Source organism: Mustelus asterias, chromosome 8, assembly GCF_964213995.1.
Source record: "Mustelus asterias chromosome 8, sMusAst1.hap1.1, whole genome shotgun sequence".
Lineage (NCBI taxonomy): Eukaryota > Metazoa > Chordata > Chondrichthyes > Carcharhiniformes > Triakidae > Mustelus > Mustelus asterias.
The window spans coordinates 102470120-102489015 of NC_135808.1; the positions used below are offsets into that span (position 1 = coordinate 102470120).

The 18896-nt window shown below is 40.5% G+C and overlaps 1 protein-coding gene across 1 annotated transcript in view; it reads right to left on the bottom strand.

The window, feature by feature from the left end:
* The window catches only part of mast2 (microtubule associated serine/threonine kinase 2), a 409139-nt gene that overhangs the window by 107987 nt on the left and 282256 nt on the right, over positions 1-18896 (bottom strand). Inside the window, 1 exon segment of the mRNA XM_078218609.1 lies at positions 10063-10154. Coding sequence (XP_078074735.1) covers positions 10063-10154 — 92 coding nt within the window.

Genomic DNA, 18896 nt, shown 5'->3' on the forward strand with positions numbered 1-18896 from the left:
GCTCTCTGTGCCTCTCCGATTCTGAACTCTTGCAAATTCCCAGTTTTAATTTCTCCACTATAGATAGTAATGCTTCAGGCTGCCTTGGCCCTGAGCTCTGGATTTCGTTCCCTACAGAAACTTGATCAATTATCAAGTTTACAGAGACCCTATGCTTATGAACAGTCATTTCTGCCCAATATTGAGGAGGTATGGCAAATGATTTCACCCAAGCTGCATTGTCATATTGTCCGGTGGAACGGAATTCGGGCAGTTTCTGGTGGACCTCCAAGGTGGATCTGCAGGCAACAGTTTGTGCTGTCTATCATCAAGTCAGTGGCAGCAGAAAGAACCCTGGCCCTCATCAAACTAGTCAACTGCTGAAGCCTTGGAACTCGTGCCGCCAGGCTAACCCACACTACAGGACTTTGCCCATCATAGAAGTCTTGATCTGGAAAGACGGAGCACTCAACAATCACTCAATCTTTCATCGGAAGGAACATTCCAGTTGACTTCTAATTTTGGACTCTGGTCACATGTAAAACCCTAATTTCTATGTTATTGTGGTCGTGTCCTGAACCTTCTTCCTTTTTCCTCATCCCCCATTTATTATGTGATTGTAAAAGGGGTGGCATTGCGAATTCCCTCTCCTGTGCGAGTGTGTGTAAAATGAGTCAACCCTTTTTATTTCATCATATCTCGGGTTTGCTGTGCAAGTTATTAATAGGTGATTGGAACATTGTCAAATATAACGGTTTGGGGAAATATGCCAGCATTTATAACGGTGGAAATCAGAATAAAAAACACCCTTCTGTTTACAGATGGCTAGAGAGTGGGGAAATCAGGGCAGCTTAGATTGACCCCACCCTGTCCATGATAGCAGTTTATAAGCTAATAAAAATTGATGTCACAAGGGGAACATATAGACGCTCTAAGCTATAATAGAGCATGCGTGTATAAATGAGATAAAAAATTTAAAAATCCAAAAATCAAAATTAAAAAGCAATATCAAATAGTATAACCTTTTTACAAAGTGCATCAGAAATAATAAAGCAAAACTAATAAACACAAAGGGAGAAATGATATTAAGAGTGAGACTTTGAAATATGCTTGTTGCGGTAGATTGCACAAACAAGCAGCCAGTTATAATAAAAGAGTAACTAGATGAAGGGGCTCTCTAGTGACCAGAAAGCTTAAAGAAAATAACAAATACAACAGAGAAATTGAATTGCCTTATTTATGTTTTTAGGGGTAATAAAAAATTCCTAAAATTAGCTTGAGCTAGCATATCCAGACAGTCACGTAGTCACATATCCTAGCAGACAGTTGTTGGTCATACAAAGATAAGTCACATGCCTTTGAGCAGGTCAACCAGAAAAGGGGGGATAGCAGAAGCCCAGGCAACTGAGAGAATTTGTAATAAAGGGTTAAAGTCAGACAATTGAAGTGCTGTCTGAGGAAGACAGCCTGCAGCTGTCGCCTAATGGAAAAGCATTGGACAGCGAAACGTTGAAGAGATAAGACTAATGTCAACATTGCAGAACTTGCCAAAATGACTTTTAGTCACTTTCAGACAAAGAGGATAGCACACGGCACTAAGGTTATATCAGATGTTGTGATCAAAAGTATGTGTGCAACAGGGAAGCATAAAAGTTGATTCAACTTGGTGGTCAGTAGATAGCTTGAACTAAAGGCACCAGAGTTAAAGTTCCAAGATCCATCCAATAGATTTGTCTACATGCAAGTAGAATCACAGAATCCCCACAATGCAGAAAGGGGCCATTCGGCCCATCAAGTCTGCAACAACCATAATTCCACCCAGGCCCTATTCCCGTAACCCCACATATTTACGCTGCTAATCTCCTGACACTAGGTCAATTTAGCATGGCAAATCAACCTAACCCGCACATCTTTAGACTGTGGGAGGAAACAGGAGCACCTCCCGGAGAAAAGCTTTGCAGACATAGGGAGAACGTGCAAACTCCACATAGACAGTGACCCGAGGCCAGAATTGAACCCAGGTCCCTGGTGCTGTGAGGGAGCAGTGCTCACCACTGTGCCACCGTGCTGCCCTACATGGACACGTATCACTTATGTGCTTACAGTAATTTCTGCTTTACCTGTATTAATAAATAAAAGATTTTGCCTGGTTTACCTTATAGAAAAGGTAGTCATGCATGGTCAAGAGTTTTACAATTCTGTGCATAAAGCGATCATTAGAGTCTTGGTTCATCTTGATTTGCTATTCGTAAATTACTTGAGACAATGTGCAGGAAATGGAAGCTGTAGTTCTCCTTGGAGACAGCAATCAAAGTACTACCTTCAGGAAGTAAAACTGTGCGAGACATACATTTGGTGATTGGTGTTCAAATAATTAAGGATGAAGTTGGCCAGTGCAGTGAAAAGCATGATCAAGTACAAACTGTTCTTCTTAGTTTGTGAGGAGATCAAGTTTTGTTGAATCTATCCAACAAGCACTTCACTCTGCAAATCCATCTTTTATCTAACTGAGTATATGTGACCCAATAAAGTGGGTACAAAGAACAGAGAGGGTTCTATTTTCCAGTAGTAACATCCTTCAAAGCAAACTTCATAAACTGGTTCATCACTAATGGAGCACTTCTATAACTAATGGATGCACTACTTCTTCAATCGCATTAAAAACACGTCACAAAGAGGCTACAGCTCACACAATGATTAGTGCTTTGAGAATTAAATTTCATGGAGTTGAGAAATCAATTTTAAGATTTTGTATCAAATACAGCTTTGGCACGGCATTATCAGTTCACCCAAGAAAGAGCAGACTACAAGACCCTCTTTGCCATGGTATTGCACAATGGTTAACTGATCATTGGCAGAGTTCCAAATGCAAATACAGATCCTCTAGAACAAAGTGCACTATTGTAAAATCAAACTCGAAGAAAAATCAAAATTAGTTTTTCATGGTGCATCATACTGTAATAGAAATGGAGCAAGTTCCGCACACATGAGGACGGCCTCAACCGGGATCTTGGGTTCATGTCACACTATCTGTAATCCCCACAGCTTGCCTGGACCTGCAGAGTCTCACTGGCTGTCCTGTCTGGAGACAATACACATCTCTTTAACCTGTCTTAATGCTCTCTCCACTCACATTGTTTGTATCTTAAAGACTTGATTAGTTGTAAGTATTCGCATTCCAACCATTATTCATGTAAATTGAGTCTGTGTCTTTATATGCCCTGTTTGTGAACAGAATTCCCACTCACCTGAAGAAGGGGCTTAAGGCTCCGAAAGCTTGTGGCTTTTGCTACCAAATAAACCTGTTGGACTTTAACCTGGTGTTGTTAAACTTCTTACTGTGTTTACCCCAGTCCAACGCCGGCATCTCCACATCATGATTTCTCCATCACATACCAACAGTTAGTGTTAACATTGTAACAGAGGGTGAATGTTATACCTTGGTGATTGGTTGCTGCAAAAATAAGTTTTTTTGTCTTTATCCTCTGCAGGAAAAGATGTAACTTGCTGCTAACGTATTTAAGTTATAGGATGGCAGGATGATGATGCAAAATATCAGGCCTTGGCTATCCACCAATGTTCTCAGAGGCAAAATCATATCTGCAGTGGAGAACTGGAGCTGACATATACACACAGGTCATTTCATTACCCTGAAAGAAGCATGATATGGCTTTGCCATTTCCTGAAAATAGTAAGATTAGGAGAGTATTTTCAGAGTGGAACATGAATGATTTGTTACTGAAGAGGGAACTGGGTCTTCTGTTTCAGTTTTTGGGTGAACTCGACAAAAAAGATAATTTATTGGAAGCATTTGAAGCCGAGTCAGCTTTTGATAGATTTAGAAAAACAGATGATCAGTCCATGGAGGAATATATCATGGACTTTGACAAATGGTATACGAGGCTGAAGAGATTTGCACTTGACATCCAGGAGTCTGTATTGGCATTTAAATTCCTTGATTGGGCATGCATTTCTAATATTGCTAGACTTTTAGCATCGACGGGGTCCAATTCCAAAGCAAAGACTCCCTTTTAGACCAAATGACTGCTGCCTAAAAAAATTTCGAGGAGGACTGTTATTTCCAGTTACTTTCCCATCGAGTGCAGGCAACTCTGCAATAAAACAAGGGATGGAGGACTTGATGCTGGCCAAGTTTCAAGACCGACAAAATGTGAGATGCAGATTTCAGTACAAAGATGGGGTTATTGATAGGCGGTCTGAAGATGGCCATATTTTTAACCAATTTGAAAATTAGGATGAAAAGTGGATCTGGGATGGCACCGTCAGATGTTTAAACCCACAAAATGCAAGAGGAATGGTTAATTGATGGTATCAGTGTGATTCCAAGTATTACTATGCAATGGATTGCCTACAGTGGAAGGATCAAGTTTTTGAAATGATGCATGGAGTGGAGAATTCTGAGGCTGAAAATAATGAGGGGGACTGCCATGAAGGAATTGTGTTGGCCACCGAAAGTCTGAATCCAATGATGAGTATTTTGATGGCTGATTCATTTAACTGTGCAATTTTAAATGGTGGTCGCACTTCCGCAGTGTGTGGGGTGAACTGGCTTAACTGCTATCTGGAGTCTCTTGATGAGGTGGATTGGCACAAAGTTAAGGAATACAAAAGCTCTATGTGCTTCAGATTTGGAGAAGATAACATGCCAAGATCTTACAAATCGGTTGACCTCCCTTGCAGGATAGGTGAGACCAGCCTTTTCATCAGCATAGATGTGGTTGCTCGTGACATATCACTCCTGTTAAGGAGGTCTTTGATGAAGACAGCACAAATTACGTTAAACATGTAAAATGATACAGCAACCATGTTCAGGCAGACTGTAGATCTACATTTCACTAGTTCAGGCCATGGAGAGGCTGGCTGCAAGGCTCAGGAGTGAGATGCTGTGGAGCCCGAGTCAGGCAAGAGGAAGACAGAGGCTGATTGCCATGTGCGCGCGAGGGACAGAGCGAGAGGGTGCGAGGGACAGAGCGAGAGGGTGCGAGGGACAGAGCGAGAGGGTGCGAGGGACAGAGCGAGAGGGTGCGAGGGACAGAGCGAGAGGGTGCGAGGGACAGAGCGAGAGGGTGCGAGGGACAGAGCGAGAGGGTGCGAGGGACAGAGCGAGAGGGTGCGAGGGACAGAGCGAGAGGGTGCGAGGGACAGAGCGAGAGGGTGCGAGGGACAGAGCGAGAGGGTGCGAGGGACAGAGCGAGAGAGTGCGAGGGACAGAGCGAGAGGGTGCGAGGGACAGAGCGAGAGGGTGCGAGGGACAGAGCGAGAGGGTGCGAGGGACAGAGCGAGAGGGTGCGAGGGACAGAGCGAGAGGGTGCGAGGGACAGAGCGAGAGGGTGCGAGTGTGTGAGAGAGAGGGAGAGAGAGAGAGAGTGTGTGTGTGTGAGAGAGAGAGAGAGAGAGAGAGAGTGTGTGAGAGAGTGTGTGTGAGAGAGTGTGTGTGAGAGAGAGGGAGTGTGTGAGAGAGAGGGAGTGTGTGAGAGAGAGAGAGAGAGAGAGAGTGTGAGTGAGGGAGAATGTGCATGTGTGTATGTGCCTGAGTGAGTGTATGTGTGTATGTGCCTGAGTGAGTGTGTGTGTGTGTGTGTGCGTGCACCTGAGTGAGGGAGTGTGTGCATGTGTGTGCCTGAGTGAGAGTGTGCGTGTGTATGTGTGTGTGTGTGTGTGTGTGTGCCTGAATGAGACTGAGTGTGCGCATGCGCATTCGTGTGTGTGCGGGAGTGAGTGTGTGATTATTGGTCTGCCTTACTCCTAGTCTCAGGTTTTTCACTCTCACCACCACACACGCACACTCACAATGGGTGAGGGTGAGTGAGCGAGCACCGAGAGACTGGGAGTGAGTCTAGTGCACATACTGAGCCTCTCAGACTCAGGTCCCTTTTATGAATTACTTTTTTATTTAAAACAACTTATTGCGATGATATTGTTTTATTTTTGCTGAGCAACTGTTTCTTTTAAGAATGCTTCAATTGTTTTTTGAGATCTGGTGTTGTGCCAAATCTTATCTTTTTGAAATTTGCTCATCAGCCCCTTGAGGGAGAAAAAAAAAATGGAAATATGCCCCACCCTCCTCCCCAACGCCCAAGCAAAAAGGCTGGGCAAGCCTGGTCTAAGTTACACATTTCACTGTGTTATGGGTCGTATATAAATGCAAGTTGTTGTAGTGTCTCTTAATGCATCTGTCTTTCTACAACACATTAACAGGGAAACTGGATTAAGCAGCAGCTCAGAACTCAGTTCTAAATCCTGAACTACTACAACAGGAGGGGCAGGGTGGCACAGTGGTTAGCACTGCTGCCTCACAACAGCAGGGACCCAGATTCGATTCCTGGCTTGGAACACTGTCTGTGTGGAATCTGCACATTCTCTCTGTGTCTGGGTTTCCTCTGGGTGCTCCAGTTTCCTCACAGTCTAAAAGATGTGCTGGTTAGGTCCATTGGCCAGGATAAATCCTCCCTCCGTGTACCCAAACAGGTGCTGGAGTGTGGCAACGAGGGGATTTTCACAGTAACTTCATTGCAGTGTTAATGTAAGCCTACTTGTGACACTAATAAATAATAAATCAACTTTAAACTCAGCAATAACAAGTCCCGGAGTGGAGAACCCAACTCTCTCCTGTGTATGCTGTCCTTTCATATTTTCTAAGTGGACAGGAGGGGAATTAAAATTATTCATAGCAGCAACAACTAAGTAGTAATTGTTTTATTTTTTATAGATGGTTTGCTGTATACACGTCCCAAAAATATCAATTGGCCAATAGGATGCACATAAATGTGATTTTGCATATAAAACGCATGATTTCCCAGATAGGTTTTCAGACTACATAGCAAAGCTTGGACATTTTGACGTTTTTACATAGTTACTGCTGTAACAGGATAGTTGCTGGGCACCTGGACATGGAAAATGCACCTTTAATTAAAGTCAGTCTCTTTTCAATTGCCAGGTCAAAGACAGCCATGTGACAAATAGAACAATGTACAGTTCAACAAATAGGAAACGCAAATGACTCATCTGTCACCTTGCAGTTCGCAGGCTCATTTCATGGTTACATTAAGACAAATTAAATATTCAAAAGGAAGGTGTCAAAATATATTTATCATGAAACACTGCAAATGAGTTTTGACAAGTATTCATAAGCTCAGTGTATTCATGCAAGTTGTTTCCGCTAATATAATTTAGATTTAGCCTCTCAACATCAGCTTTTCAAACAGTATTCTCAGGCTGAAGAGTTTTGAACCAGTGGTTTTACTTGTCTAGGATCTGACTGAATCCTGAGGGGTCCATAGGCTTGGTGAGGCGGAGGCTCTAAATTGTGTCCTCGTTAGTGTGAAAACTATTAACCATCCAATCTTCTCCAGCATTTACTGCTTTGCCTGACTCTTCTCGTCAGCCTGCTTGCTTAGTAACCACGAGTACAAAAACAAACCTTTTTTGGTTTTAATTTTTGAAAGAATATGGAGCAAATTTCCCTCTTCCCTCCATCATGGAAATCATAGCGGGCGAGGGGCGGATCATGGAGAGGTCCATTGACCAGGGGTGGGATTTTCCGGTTTTGGGGCGAGCGCGCCCTATAAGTATTTAGTTCTGCTTCTGATAATTTAACGCAGTTTCCAGCAGTACAAAACACAACTAGATACGAGCTAAATAAGGTGGTATCGAATTAGTTCCCTCGAAAAGGCCATACTGTCGGTCTCTCCACTTCCAGGTAACTAACTGATCAAACAGTAGGAAAGCATAAATGATTCCTAAAAAAGGATTGCTGAAGGATGTTAAGTGAGAATACAAGCAATTTGAAATAAACTCCATAACATTAAAACCCAATTAGGATTATCATTTTCTTTTCCATAGTTAATCCTTAAAATGTGGTTTAATCATTTTTGCTGCAAGTGTGTGATAGCAAACATATCATTTTAAACCTGAATTTTAAATGTTCTGCCCTGAACACAAGGATTAAATCATTATTGTCCTCAAATCTCTCGACACTACATTTGTTATCATATGGTTAGATAAGGCAAATTGACTGCGTTGAACTGTTTATTGCCGAGCGAGCAATGCCAGCACCCGAATTTTTAAACATCCAACATTTTCATCCAAGGCAGGATTTTAAAAATGTTTTTTTGAAAATACACACACGCACATACACACGCTCGCACACGAACACGCTCACACGCGCACACACGCACACCTCACCAAGAAGGAAATAGCATTGAATGACAGCTTTCTTCTTTGGATTCCCACCATGTACTCCTCCCTGTGGCACAAACTTTTGTAACAACAGTCAATACCAATGAAGCAGAAGGAAATTATCCCAGTACAATCTTACACTACCACTCTCTCACAACAGAGTTCACCACCAAATTGACCAGGTGAAAGCAAGAGAAGTGTACCCATGTGAGAAAGTCAATGCAGATCTTGGTGATCCCATGGTTCGGATTTTGCAATCTAACTGCTATGGCCATGTTCATTACCCAATCAGAAAACCAATTTTCAACACATGGAATGAACCTCCAGACAGAATAGTGGTGCCAAAAACTACAAATGGAATTATTCAAAAAACAATTGGATCCTACAATGGAAAGACATTCTCTGGGTGGATGAATGAAGACGAGGTGAAGAGTCATTTTCACCCATAACTATCTTGGTTCTGATAGAGGATTCTTGCCCAAAAATGTATTTTCTGTTTACAGATATAACTGATCCTATATGTATCTGTAGTGTTTTTTGTTTTCATTATCAAGCTTGTGCTGCAGCTTTGCTATATATTTCCAGCTTTGTAATCGACTGACTGAGTTTTCATCTTTACTCAACGTCAACTAAAGAGGCTGGATATTAGAAACAGAGAGAAAATGCTGGAAACCTTTATCCACACCTGAAAGGATGACTCATCTTCTCTCTGCGGATTCTGACTGAGCTGCTGAGAGTTTCCATCATGCTTGGTTCTATTTTCAGAATTCTGGCCTCAATAATCTTCTGCTTTTTCATTTATTTTGTTATGGTAACTGCCACTTCTCTGCCAGGAATACCTCCCTTAAAATAAATTTGTTTTCCTCTTCCATAAATTATTGGCATTGTGATACCCGGAGCAAATCTAGGTCTGCAATTATTTTAAAATTCATTTGTGGGACATGGGTGTCGCTGGCTGGCCAGCATTTATTGCCCATCCCTAGTTGCCCTCGAGAAAGCGGTGGTGATCTGCCTTCTTGAAACGCTGCAGTCCACGTGCTGTGGATTGACCCACAATGCCGTTAGAGGGGGAATTCCAGGATTTTGACCCACCGACTGCGAAGGAACGGCAATATATTTCCAAGTCATGATGGTGAGTGGCTTGGAGGGGAACAAAGGCGACAGTTGAGTTTAGGTAGGTCTAGAGCATTTGTTGCATGATCAGCAAGGTTAGCAACTGCCCTTAGGAAGTTACACTATTGCTTGCAATTCCTCGGCAAAGTTCTAGAAGTTGCACCAAGATGTGCTCTGCCTGATAAATTCCCAATTTTGGTGAAAGTGAAAATCTGCACTGAATATATTTACTCATTCTGGAGGTGTGAACATCAGTCGCATTTACTGCCCATCCCTAGTTGGTGATTGCATACTAACTGTGTTTGGTGATATACAGGCAGTGGGTATTAATTGAAATTTCACTTGAGACACTTATTGAGACTGAGTTAGGAGGTGTATGCTTGTAATATTTCACTCTCAGCAAATGCAAGACTGAGAATAAAGGTTGATTCCAGTACCATGGCTTTCTGGTTGAGAACAATAGTTTGCTCGAGAAGATGACAGTGGGTTTTTTACTTGATCCTCTGCAGTCAATGTGCACAATGATCCAGCAATGATATAGACATAGTGGTGTCCAGTCAGGATGTTGTGCTTGGATTTGACGGTGTTCCTATTTGTCTACAATTCTCATCCTTCCAGCTGACGGAGGTGTAACCTGCTACAGTCAATCACACAGACGCTGCAACAATAAGCTGACGGTGAAGGGCACTGACTTACTCTGTAAAATGTTGCAAGTAAAGCAGTTTTCTTATCTATGTATAAAAACTGAAGCCCCTAGTTGTTGTTCCTTACCTGCGTGCCCTGGCAGCGGCGAATGCGGCCGTGGTAGCGTTGGAGAAGTGCTCGAAGTCACAATCAGGCTCTTCCTATTACTCGTACGGCAACTGAAATAGAACAAAGCAAAAGTTTAAAATCAAACCGCTTCTGTTGTGCATTTCCGCAAATATCACTTGTGCTCAGTTAATCCTGTTGCCTTTTCATTCCCCTATTGCTCAACCTAATGTCCAGTATGCCATGTTCTGCAACTGAAAACATGGCAGAGGTAGGTTTCTGGAAAAGTAAATGGGTGTGCTATCAGCTGCCAACCACCAGCCATCCTTTCCACAATATGTCCAAACAAAAGGTAAAACTGGACAAACCTCACTTGGGAGAATTGTGCTCTCCCTTCACCTCACCCTTGTCACCATCCCACAGATGTTGGATGCTTTCTTAATTTGGTTCCTTGGAATGTTTTTAGAGTAGATACTTCTACCTTGAAGATGATCTTTAAAGAATAGGCCATAAAATGCAGGAGAATTAAGTTAGCAGCACACTAGTGAATAGTGTGTCAAACCAGGTAGTGCATTCTGCAACGACGGTTCCTTATAACAGTTTCATGCTAATACTAATGTTGTAGTATCTCGTCATGTTTTTTAAAGCCCAATGCCTTGCCTATTTTCTGAAACTAAATTTCATAAATAAGCAAATTTATTTTCTTTTAGGCTATTTAACTAATAGTGATAAATGTGTTATATCTAAACTTAGCAGATAGATCAAATGTGTGGAATACACATGTTTCTGATGGTGTGTGTTAGGCTACAGTGAGGGATTATTATTAATACACTTAACTCATTTGGATGGTGTTTGATGCACCAGCAACTGGTGCTCGGTTTGCTTTTGTTAATCTAGATCGCACAGCAACTGGTGATTTCATTTATCGAAACTACAGCCATTTTACACTTGATGAGAGATAACCAAGGTTAGTTTGCAATAAATGAAAATATTCTGCTATCCTTTGAAGACAAAGAGCTAACCAGAATGTAATTGTAAAGAAATAAAACTCTGAGAGATATAACTCCCCAGTGTTTACTGTTCTATTTACTAAATATTTTCAAAGGATTGACTGCAGCAGTTTGTACGAAATAAGATACTGAAATAATCTCAGCAGATTCCTTGTCTGCTGTCACATTGTTTTACTGCATTCATTATTCTTCTCTCTATCCAGCCCAATCGGGTGATAATATCCTTTCAAACAGTTCATTCACAATGTATCTAGGCCAATAACTGCAATAAAGGTCAGTAAGCTAAACACGTGGTATTAGATTATGCTAAATAACAACACTATTAAGAGTTGGTAGAAGGGGTAAAGTCACAGGCTAAAAGTTCCAAAGTGTTCCTGAACTTTGGAGAACAAACAAAATTCAATTCAGGAAAGGAAGAAAGAGGCCACCTCCAAATGATTATTTTACTCGTCACCCAGACAAAGCAATTAGTCAAATTTCTGGTTCCAATGGATGCTTGTGAACAGCATCTGTCTGTTCTGGTTCCAGCATCGAAAGGTCAGCAGTGATTGCGTCAAGATGTAAAATGTCACCTGGTACAGGACAGGATATTCTGAATATAGGCATTACGCTGTTTGTCAGGACAGTGCCATGGCTGTTTTGTTTCAGCTGGTTCCACCATACTGACATAGAAATGCCTGGTTTCGAATCCACATTTGTTTTCGACCATTAAAAACTTAAGCAAAGCTGAAACACCTCCCCACTGTTGATTTTAAATGAATGACTGTATCATGCTAAACTACAGAGAAATAAAATTATCCAAGCTTTTTTTTAAAAAAGGTAACTTAATACTTTTCTGTCTTGTGGGTGGGACATCCACGGAGATAGAACAAAGTAGTTACTGATCCCCAAGCCTCTGCTTTACAGTCTGCTGCTTAAAAGGTGAAAGCAACATGTGCCAATTAGTCTTTCAATTTTCCTTCCCTCCTGTGAAGCAGATAGCCGACAGCTTAAAAACTGCAATGTCAAACCTGTGTCCTATCACTCTGCAGCACAAAACTCTGCATCATTGTGCATGTGCACGGTCATTCCTAGTACATTTTGAAACTAATTTACAAAATTACAGAGTGCAGCCTCAACACAGCCAGATTTGTGTCTAGATAAAGTGCAATGACAGACATAACAATGGGAAAATGAAAGGCTCAAAGATGAAAAACTTAAGCGTGCAATTACTATTCAGTCAACTAAATCACATCAAAAATAGAGAACCTAGAATATGCTTTTTCAAAATGAAAACTTGGAAGTAATGTATATGGCTCATGAAACTATTTTATTTTTATATACACATATATCTCACAGACACACAGTATTTTTGTGCAGATTGCTTCCTTCAACGGAAGGAGTATGTAACGTCATCAGCACTGTTCCCTCTCAGCTGGTGGCTATGCAGCAACCTGCGAGTCCCTGCTCAGGTCACACACAAGTCTGCCACTTTATTACCACACTTTGTTGCCATGTAAAAAAAATTAAAGGGCATGCACACTCCAAAAAAATTAGCAGGTATGTCAGTCACCAGCTAATTTTAATCCTGAATTGGTGTTAGCCTAATTCTAGAAAAAGAAAATCAAACCAAGAACAGAAGCACTAACCACTTAATTCAGGCTTTCAGAAATTCCATTTAATTAAGAGAGGAGGGAGGGAAGAGTGTGAAAAAACAATTAATAAAACAACGGTCAAATTTACCGCAGAGTTGCAGTCAGGTTGTGATGGCATTAACAGAATGGATGCTCGAAATAATCACCACAAACAGCAATGAATAATTTTTTACTAAAATATATCAAGCAGAAATCTGAATACGTATAAAACAAATCAAAAAAAGTTAAGCCTTAATTCTGGGTACCTACTATTTATTACCCATACATAGTAAACAAGAGGAAAGGGTCCTGCCTCCCCGGGGCAGGGGGGGAATAGCATATGCCGGGGTGAGGGGGGATCGTCACTGCTGGGTGTGGGGGGGGGGGGCTGGATATCAGGGTGCTCCGGGACAGTGGGGGTTCAGATGCACTGAAACCTGCCTTTCAGGCAAAGAAAGTCTGCAGGGGCAATGGATATAGGGAAGGTGCTGAGATGTTCTTCCTAGCTCATCATCAGGAAGAAAGTTGATTCTGAAGTGATAGCTGGGATGTTAAAGAAGAAGTTACAGGTATAATAGCAGCGGTCTGTTCAAACATGAGCTAATCAATTGTCTTCTGGGGAATGCCCAATTAATCATGGAGAGAGAGGTCATATGATCAGAAGAACTATTTTGAAATGTTTTATTATTGAACAAGCTGCTAAAAGGCAGTTTGGAATAATTCTGCCAACGGAGCAGTAATATCATCTCTCTCTTCCCCGTTCCCAAGTTCAGAGCCCTATTTCTATTACAGTTTGGATTCCATTATAGAGTTAGAGAATTTCAATCAAAAGGAACCTCAGGTGCATTATCATCAACTTATGGAAAAGATGGTTTACGTCTTTAACATCGGCCTCAAACCAATTGGATTTCAAGACCTCCATGAAAAAAAATCTGCTTTGGCCAACAAACACCCGCAAAGGACTCAAACAGTTGAATCTCTTTTTTTTTTGCCTTTTATCGTTGAATTTTAATTTGGTCAAAAAATAACCTCCTACTTTATAACTTGTAATTTTGCATGGTTTTTTTGTGTGTGTGCCTGTGTACGTGTCTTGCAATTGTCACAACATAGGTTTACCTTTCTAAATATCTTTACATCCATAGCTGGGTGGGGTTTCTTAGCACAATAAAAACTAACTCCATGGTGTTTAAACTCAAGAAAGCCTGTTAGACTGAGTTCTTTGCAATCTGTGCATAAATGGTTAAGTACAGACACTAAATTAATACTTTCATTCTTAGAAATTGCAAAAGAAAAACTCTGTTTCGACCAATCGAGGAGTAGGAGATAAAGGCCAAGTCCTGACTTCTGTCTTCACAGGTCGTGACAATACACACTGTTTTAGTGTTTATCTGAATTTTCAGTTCACACTGAGAGCTCGTTAATGTTGCTGTGAGAATGATACACAATCATATTTGCAAAAGATAAGAAATCGAGGTGTCATTATAGGTTTACAGAGCAAAAATCTGCACTAACATATGCTGAATTTGCAAACGGATAAGGTAAGTCGTGTGAAAATGAGAGCAGATTTTAAAAACCAAACCATATGAGAAAAATGGCTTAGACCAATAGTTCATTCAAGATAAACATTTACAACAAAAAGAAAAATTAACAATTTTGTGCCAGAGATGTTATAAATGATCTTTTCTTTCAATGGGATCAGGCCACGTAGTTGGTTTCAGCAAAGAGGCCGTTCAGTTTGATTGCAAAATCTCTAACTCAGCTATTCCAATTCCCCTATAGCCCAGTAAATATTTTATTTTCCAAGAATTATCCAATTCTCTTTGAAGGCCTTCGTTGAGTCTGCCCCAACTACTGTTTTGGACAGTGCATTTCAGATTGTAAGCACTTGCTGTGAAAATATGTTTTTCCTCATGTCACCAACCACCTTAGATTAGTATCCTCTGGTTCTCAGTCCTTCCGCTAATTTTCTTCTCATCAGCACACGATTTTGAACACCTCTGACAAATCTCCTTTCAATATTTTCTTCTTCACTTTTGTCAAGCTATCCAAGAACCTAAAGTCTCTTATACTTGGAACCATTCCCATAAAACATTTCTAAACCATTTCCAATGCATTCTTAAGTGTGGTGCCCAGAATTGGATACAATACTCCTGTTGAGACTGAATCAAAGTTTCATAAAGGTTCAACATAACTTCTGCGTTTTTGTATTTTATGCCTCTATCCTATAGTGAGTTGATACAACCAAGTGGCCATTTCAGAGGGTCTGACCAGTTAAGGATGGTAGATTTCCTTCCCTAGAGGACATTAGTGAATTAGATGGGCTTTGACCTCAATCATTTTATGGTCACCATTAAACTTTTCATTCCAGACCTTTACTGAATCTGCCAGGGTGGGATTTGAACTCAGATCCCCAGAGCATTACTCTCGTCTCTGGATTACGAGTCCACCACACCATCATCTCCCTTATTAACCACTTTCTCAATCTGCCCCGTCACTTTCAACAATTTGTACTACAACTGAATATAATTCTAACCCATTTCTTTTCTTGGTCAATGAATATGTATATAAATCAATTATAGCAAATTCACTTTATTATGAATGTTTAGTTTCCTGTAGTCAAAACGCTGAAATTTACAAAAATTGCTCATGCCATGGTTGATATCACTTCCAATTATACATAAGGACAACGATACATCATTTTATTCTGCTATTAAGATTAAGCTACAGCCCAATTATTTAAAAAAAATCAAATCCAAATATTTATGTTAAAAGAAGAGAGGAGGTGATGTGAGCATCAAAGTGAGGGGAACTAGGTAAGGGGTGGAACACAGAAGTACAAAGTAATATTACAATTATGAGTTTGATTGGTTGTTATATTCTCGGGCTGTGTCTTTCACTTAGGGTAAAAGAAAAGTGAAGGGGGTCATGTGAGCTGTTCTGCAGTCTACCTGATTGGGTAATTTGATTGTTAGAGGTCAATGGAGGCCCAGATTGTTTTACTGGGAAGAAGGTGCAAGGTATTTATACTTGGAAGCAATGGCAGCAGCCTATGTGCTAATAATGGATATACTATGAGTTACCAAAGTCCCAGAAGTGTTGACATTGTTGGGTTGCAAACAGTTTTTTTCAAATGCTCCATTTATTTCCAATATAGAAATGTTGGGCTCTCAATGATAGCTAATCAGCATCTCGACCTGAATACAAGGCCCATGTGCTTCACACTGCCATGGTGACAGACTTTGAAATTGGAAAGTTGCAGGGGAAACCATTATGATATCAAGTTACATGCTTTCCTAAAATATTGTCAAATATCACAGAAAGATTAGTCTATGTTCAGGAGGAGAGAGAGAGAGAGAGAGTAACTAGAGGCTTAAAGTCTCTGTGGGTCACTACGCAGGAATGCAGGTAGAAATTTAAACTCGGATTGAAGTTAAAACAAGGTTAGAAGATTTGCCTAGCTTTAACTAGAAGGCAAAATCTCCAGGAAGATATACATCTTGAAAGACAGTTCTGGAATTAAAGGTTTCCAGGCTGGAAAAGGAAAAGTTCAGGAGTAAACCCTGGGGAGCTTGGAAACATTTCAGTTGTGTTAGAAGTTATGTTCTGCAATTTAAAGTACAAGATGCCTACAAAAATAGCATTTAGTCAATAATACTTTTACTCTGTTACATCAGATGTCTTAAAACAAAAAATCTTGTTGTGTCATCCGTTCAGCTATTAACTAGAAGGTAACATTTCTTTGTAAAATTTATTGGTCTCTATGGGGATTATAACAGAAGGGAGAATGTTCAAGAAAACAAAATAGAAATCGTCAAAAGTTGTTTTTGATGCCAAATGCTTCTTTTGGTATCATAGTTTTGTGCACGGTGAGATATGATATTGAAGCATATCAGTGCTACATGCACAGAATGGTGGATTAGATAGGATGGTGAAATGTAAAAATAACCTATTTAAAATAATTTCTAATTCATCTTTTATACTTTATAATTATTTTAATGCATTTAAAAAATAGAAAACAAAATTACAATTGCAGTTGTGTAGAACAAGACCATTAACTATATAGTCAGCATTATCAGGGCAAAAAGTGGACAAGAAACTTGGGCAATAAAATTTAATTTAGTTGAATCCATAGTATAACCTGCCTTGTACTGTCATCTACATACAGGTGCAAGATGCGCAGGATCCACCAGGAGAGTCAGGGCAAAAGTGGGTTTCTCTTCCATGGCCTTGCATCACGAATAAATCCAACAAGGAGCTCAGGGAAAAAAAATACTCTAAAGGATAGGAATGTAGAACTCGCTACTACACAATGTTGTTGAGGCAAATAAACAATATATATTTAAGGGTAAACGAGATAAATATGAGAAAGGACTCAAGGGAAGAAGGGTGAGAGGAGGCTTGTGTGGAGCTAGAACAGCAGAATGAATCCATTGGGCTGAATGGTCTATTCCTGTGACATAAATAGTGTATACTGTATGTGCTCAGATGGTCTTGGGGAGGGCTTGCACAATATCCACCAATACACTTTAAACCTTCGATAGCAATGTGGACAATGCATGGGTCTTCTGATAGAGGAGTAATGTGTTTTAATAAATGTTAATTTTGTCTGCGTCATTATATTAGCAATGCCTTCTTCACAAGGATCAACCAGTCAATGCCACCTTATTGGCCCATCAAATAAAAGAAGATAGAAAACTAAAGATGGTCATTTCCCCTTGTGGGTAAGTCATGGTCCAGAGGGCATAATCTCAGTATAAGAGGTTGCCTATTTAAGACAGATGAGGAGAATTTCCTCCTCGAGAGTAGTAAAATCTGTGGAACTCTACCGCAGAGGGCTGTGAAGGCTGGGTGGTTAGGTATGTTCAAGGCAGAGATAAAGAGATTTTTCCCATCCCACCCAGTTAAGGAATCAAGGGTTATGGGGACAAGCAGGAATGTGGAGTTGAGGATGAACATTTCAGATCAGTCATGATCTCATTGAATGGCAGAGCAGACTTGATGGGCCAAATGACCTACTTCTGCTCCCACATCTTATGGTCTTAAAAGCTCAGATTTAAAACAATCAATAACAAATAATTTCTAATAAATATAAGAATAGTTAAATAATTTATTGGGATCCTCGAGTTCTTTCAATAAATTATTTCAATTTATGAAATAGTCATCAGACACATGGGGAGGAATTTTCCCATCCCACCCAACACGGGAATCATAGCGGGCGGGGGGCAGTCAATGCAAAGGTCCGTTGACCTCGGGTGAGATTTTCCAGTTTTGGAGCAAGCACAGCCAGAAAATCCCACCCATGATTTATGGAAGGCATTTAAGGAGAGGCAGTGGTGCAGTGGTATTGTCACTGGGCTAATAATTCAGAGAGACACAGGGCAAGATAAGACGGTACTTGGTCTGGTCTACAAGCGACTCCAGATCCACACCAATGTGGTTTACTCTCAAAGTTTCTCCGAAATGGATGGCAGTTAGGGTTGGGCAATAAATGCCAGCCCAGCCAGCAATGCCCACATCCTGTAAATAAATTAAACTTGAACTGATAAAACAAAATCTTCCAACAAACGTCTGCCTGTCCTCTGTACCTATATTCTAACCTTCAGTGTGGTACTGAAACAGGAAAATGCATTTGTCAGTCATATGTGGCATCAAATGAAAGCTCAGAAATATGTAAACCGTTATCAGTTAGTTTGGTTTCAGTCTATTATTTAGCACAAGGCTACCATTATTTAATCAACTGAAGGCAGCTTAATTAGATGCTGTCATTTCTATGGAATGCATAAAAATCCACACTGAAGTCAGACCAAACAAATAACTTTCATGCCGTATGTGCATTATCTCCTCTTTATTTTAACATTAAGCTAATTATTCCGGTTATAGTCTTGATCCTTCAGTGGAATTTCAGTATATTTATCATCTACTGCATGTTGCCTGACAGACAACTTTGAATTTGTGTAGCAGATTATTTGTTTTTTTTTTAAAGACTATTAAAATATCCTTAAATTGTCAATCTACTGCGCCATGGAGTAGTAAAACTGGCAGGTTTCTGCCTTCTAATCACGCTTGGGAGTGAGGAGGTCCGACTAAAATCAGTAGGTGAGTAAGACAGCCAGATGTTGGTGCAGAGGAAGGAAAGAGATGGCAAACTGAAAGCTTGTGGCTTTTGCTACCAAATAAACCTGTTGGACTTTAACCTGGTGTTGTTAAACTTCTTACAAACTTTATACGCTCA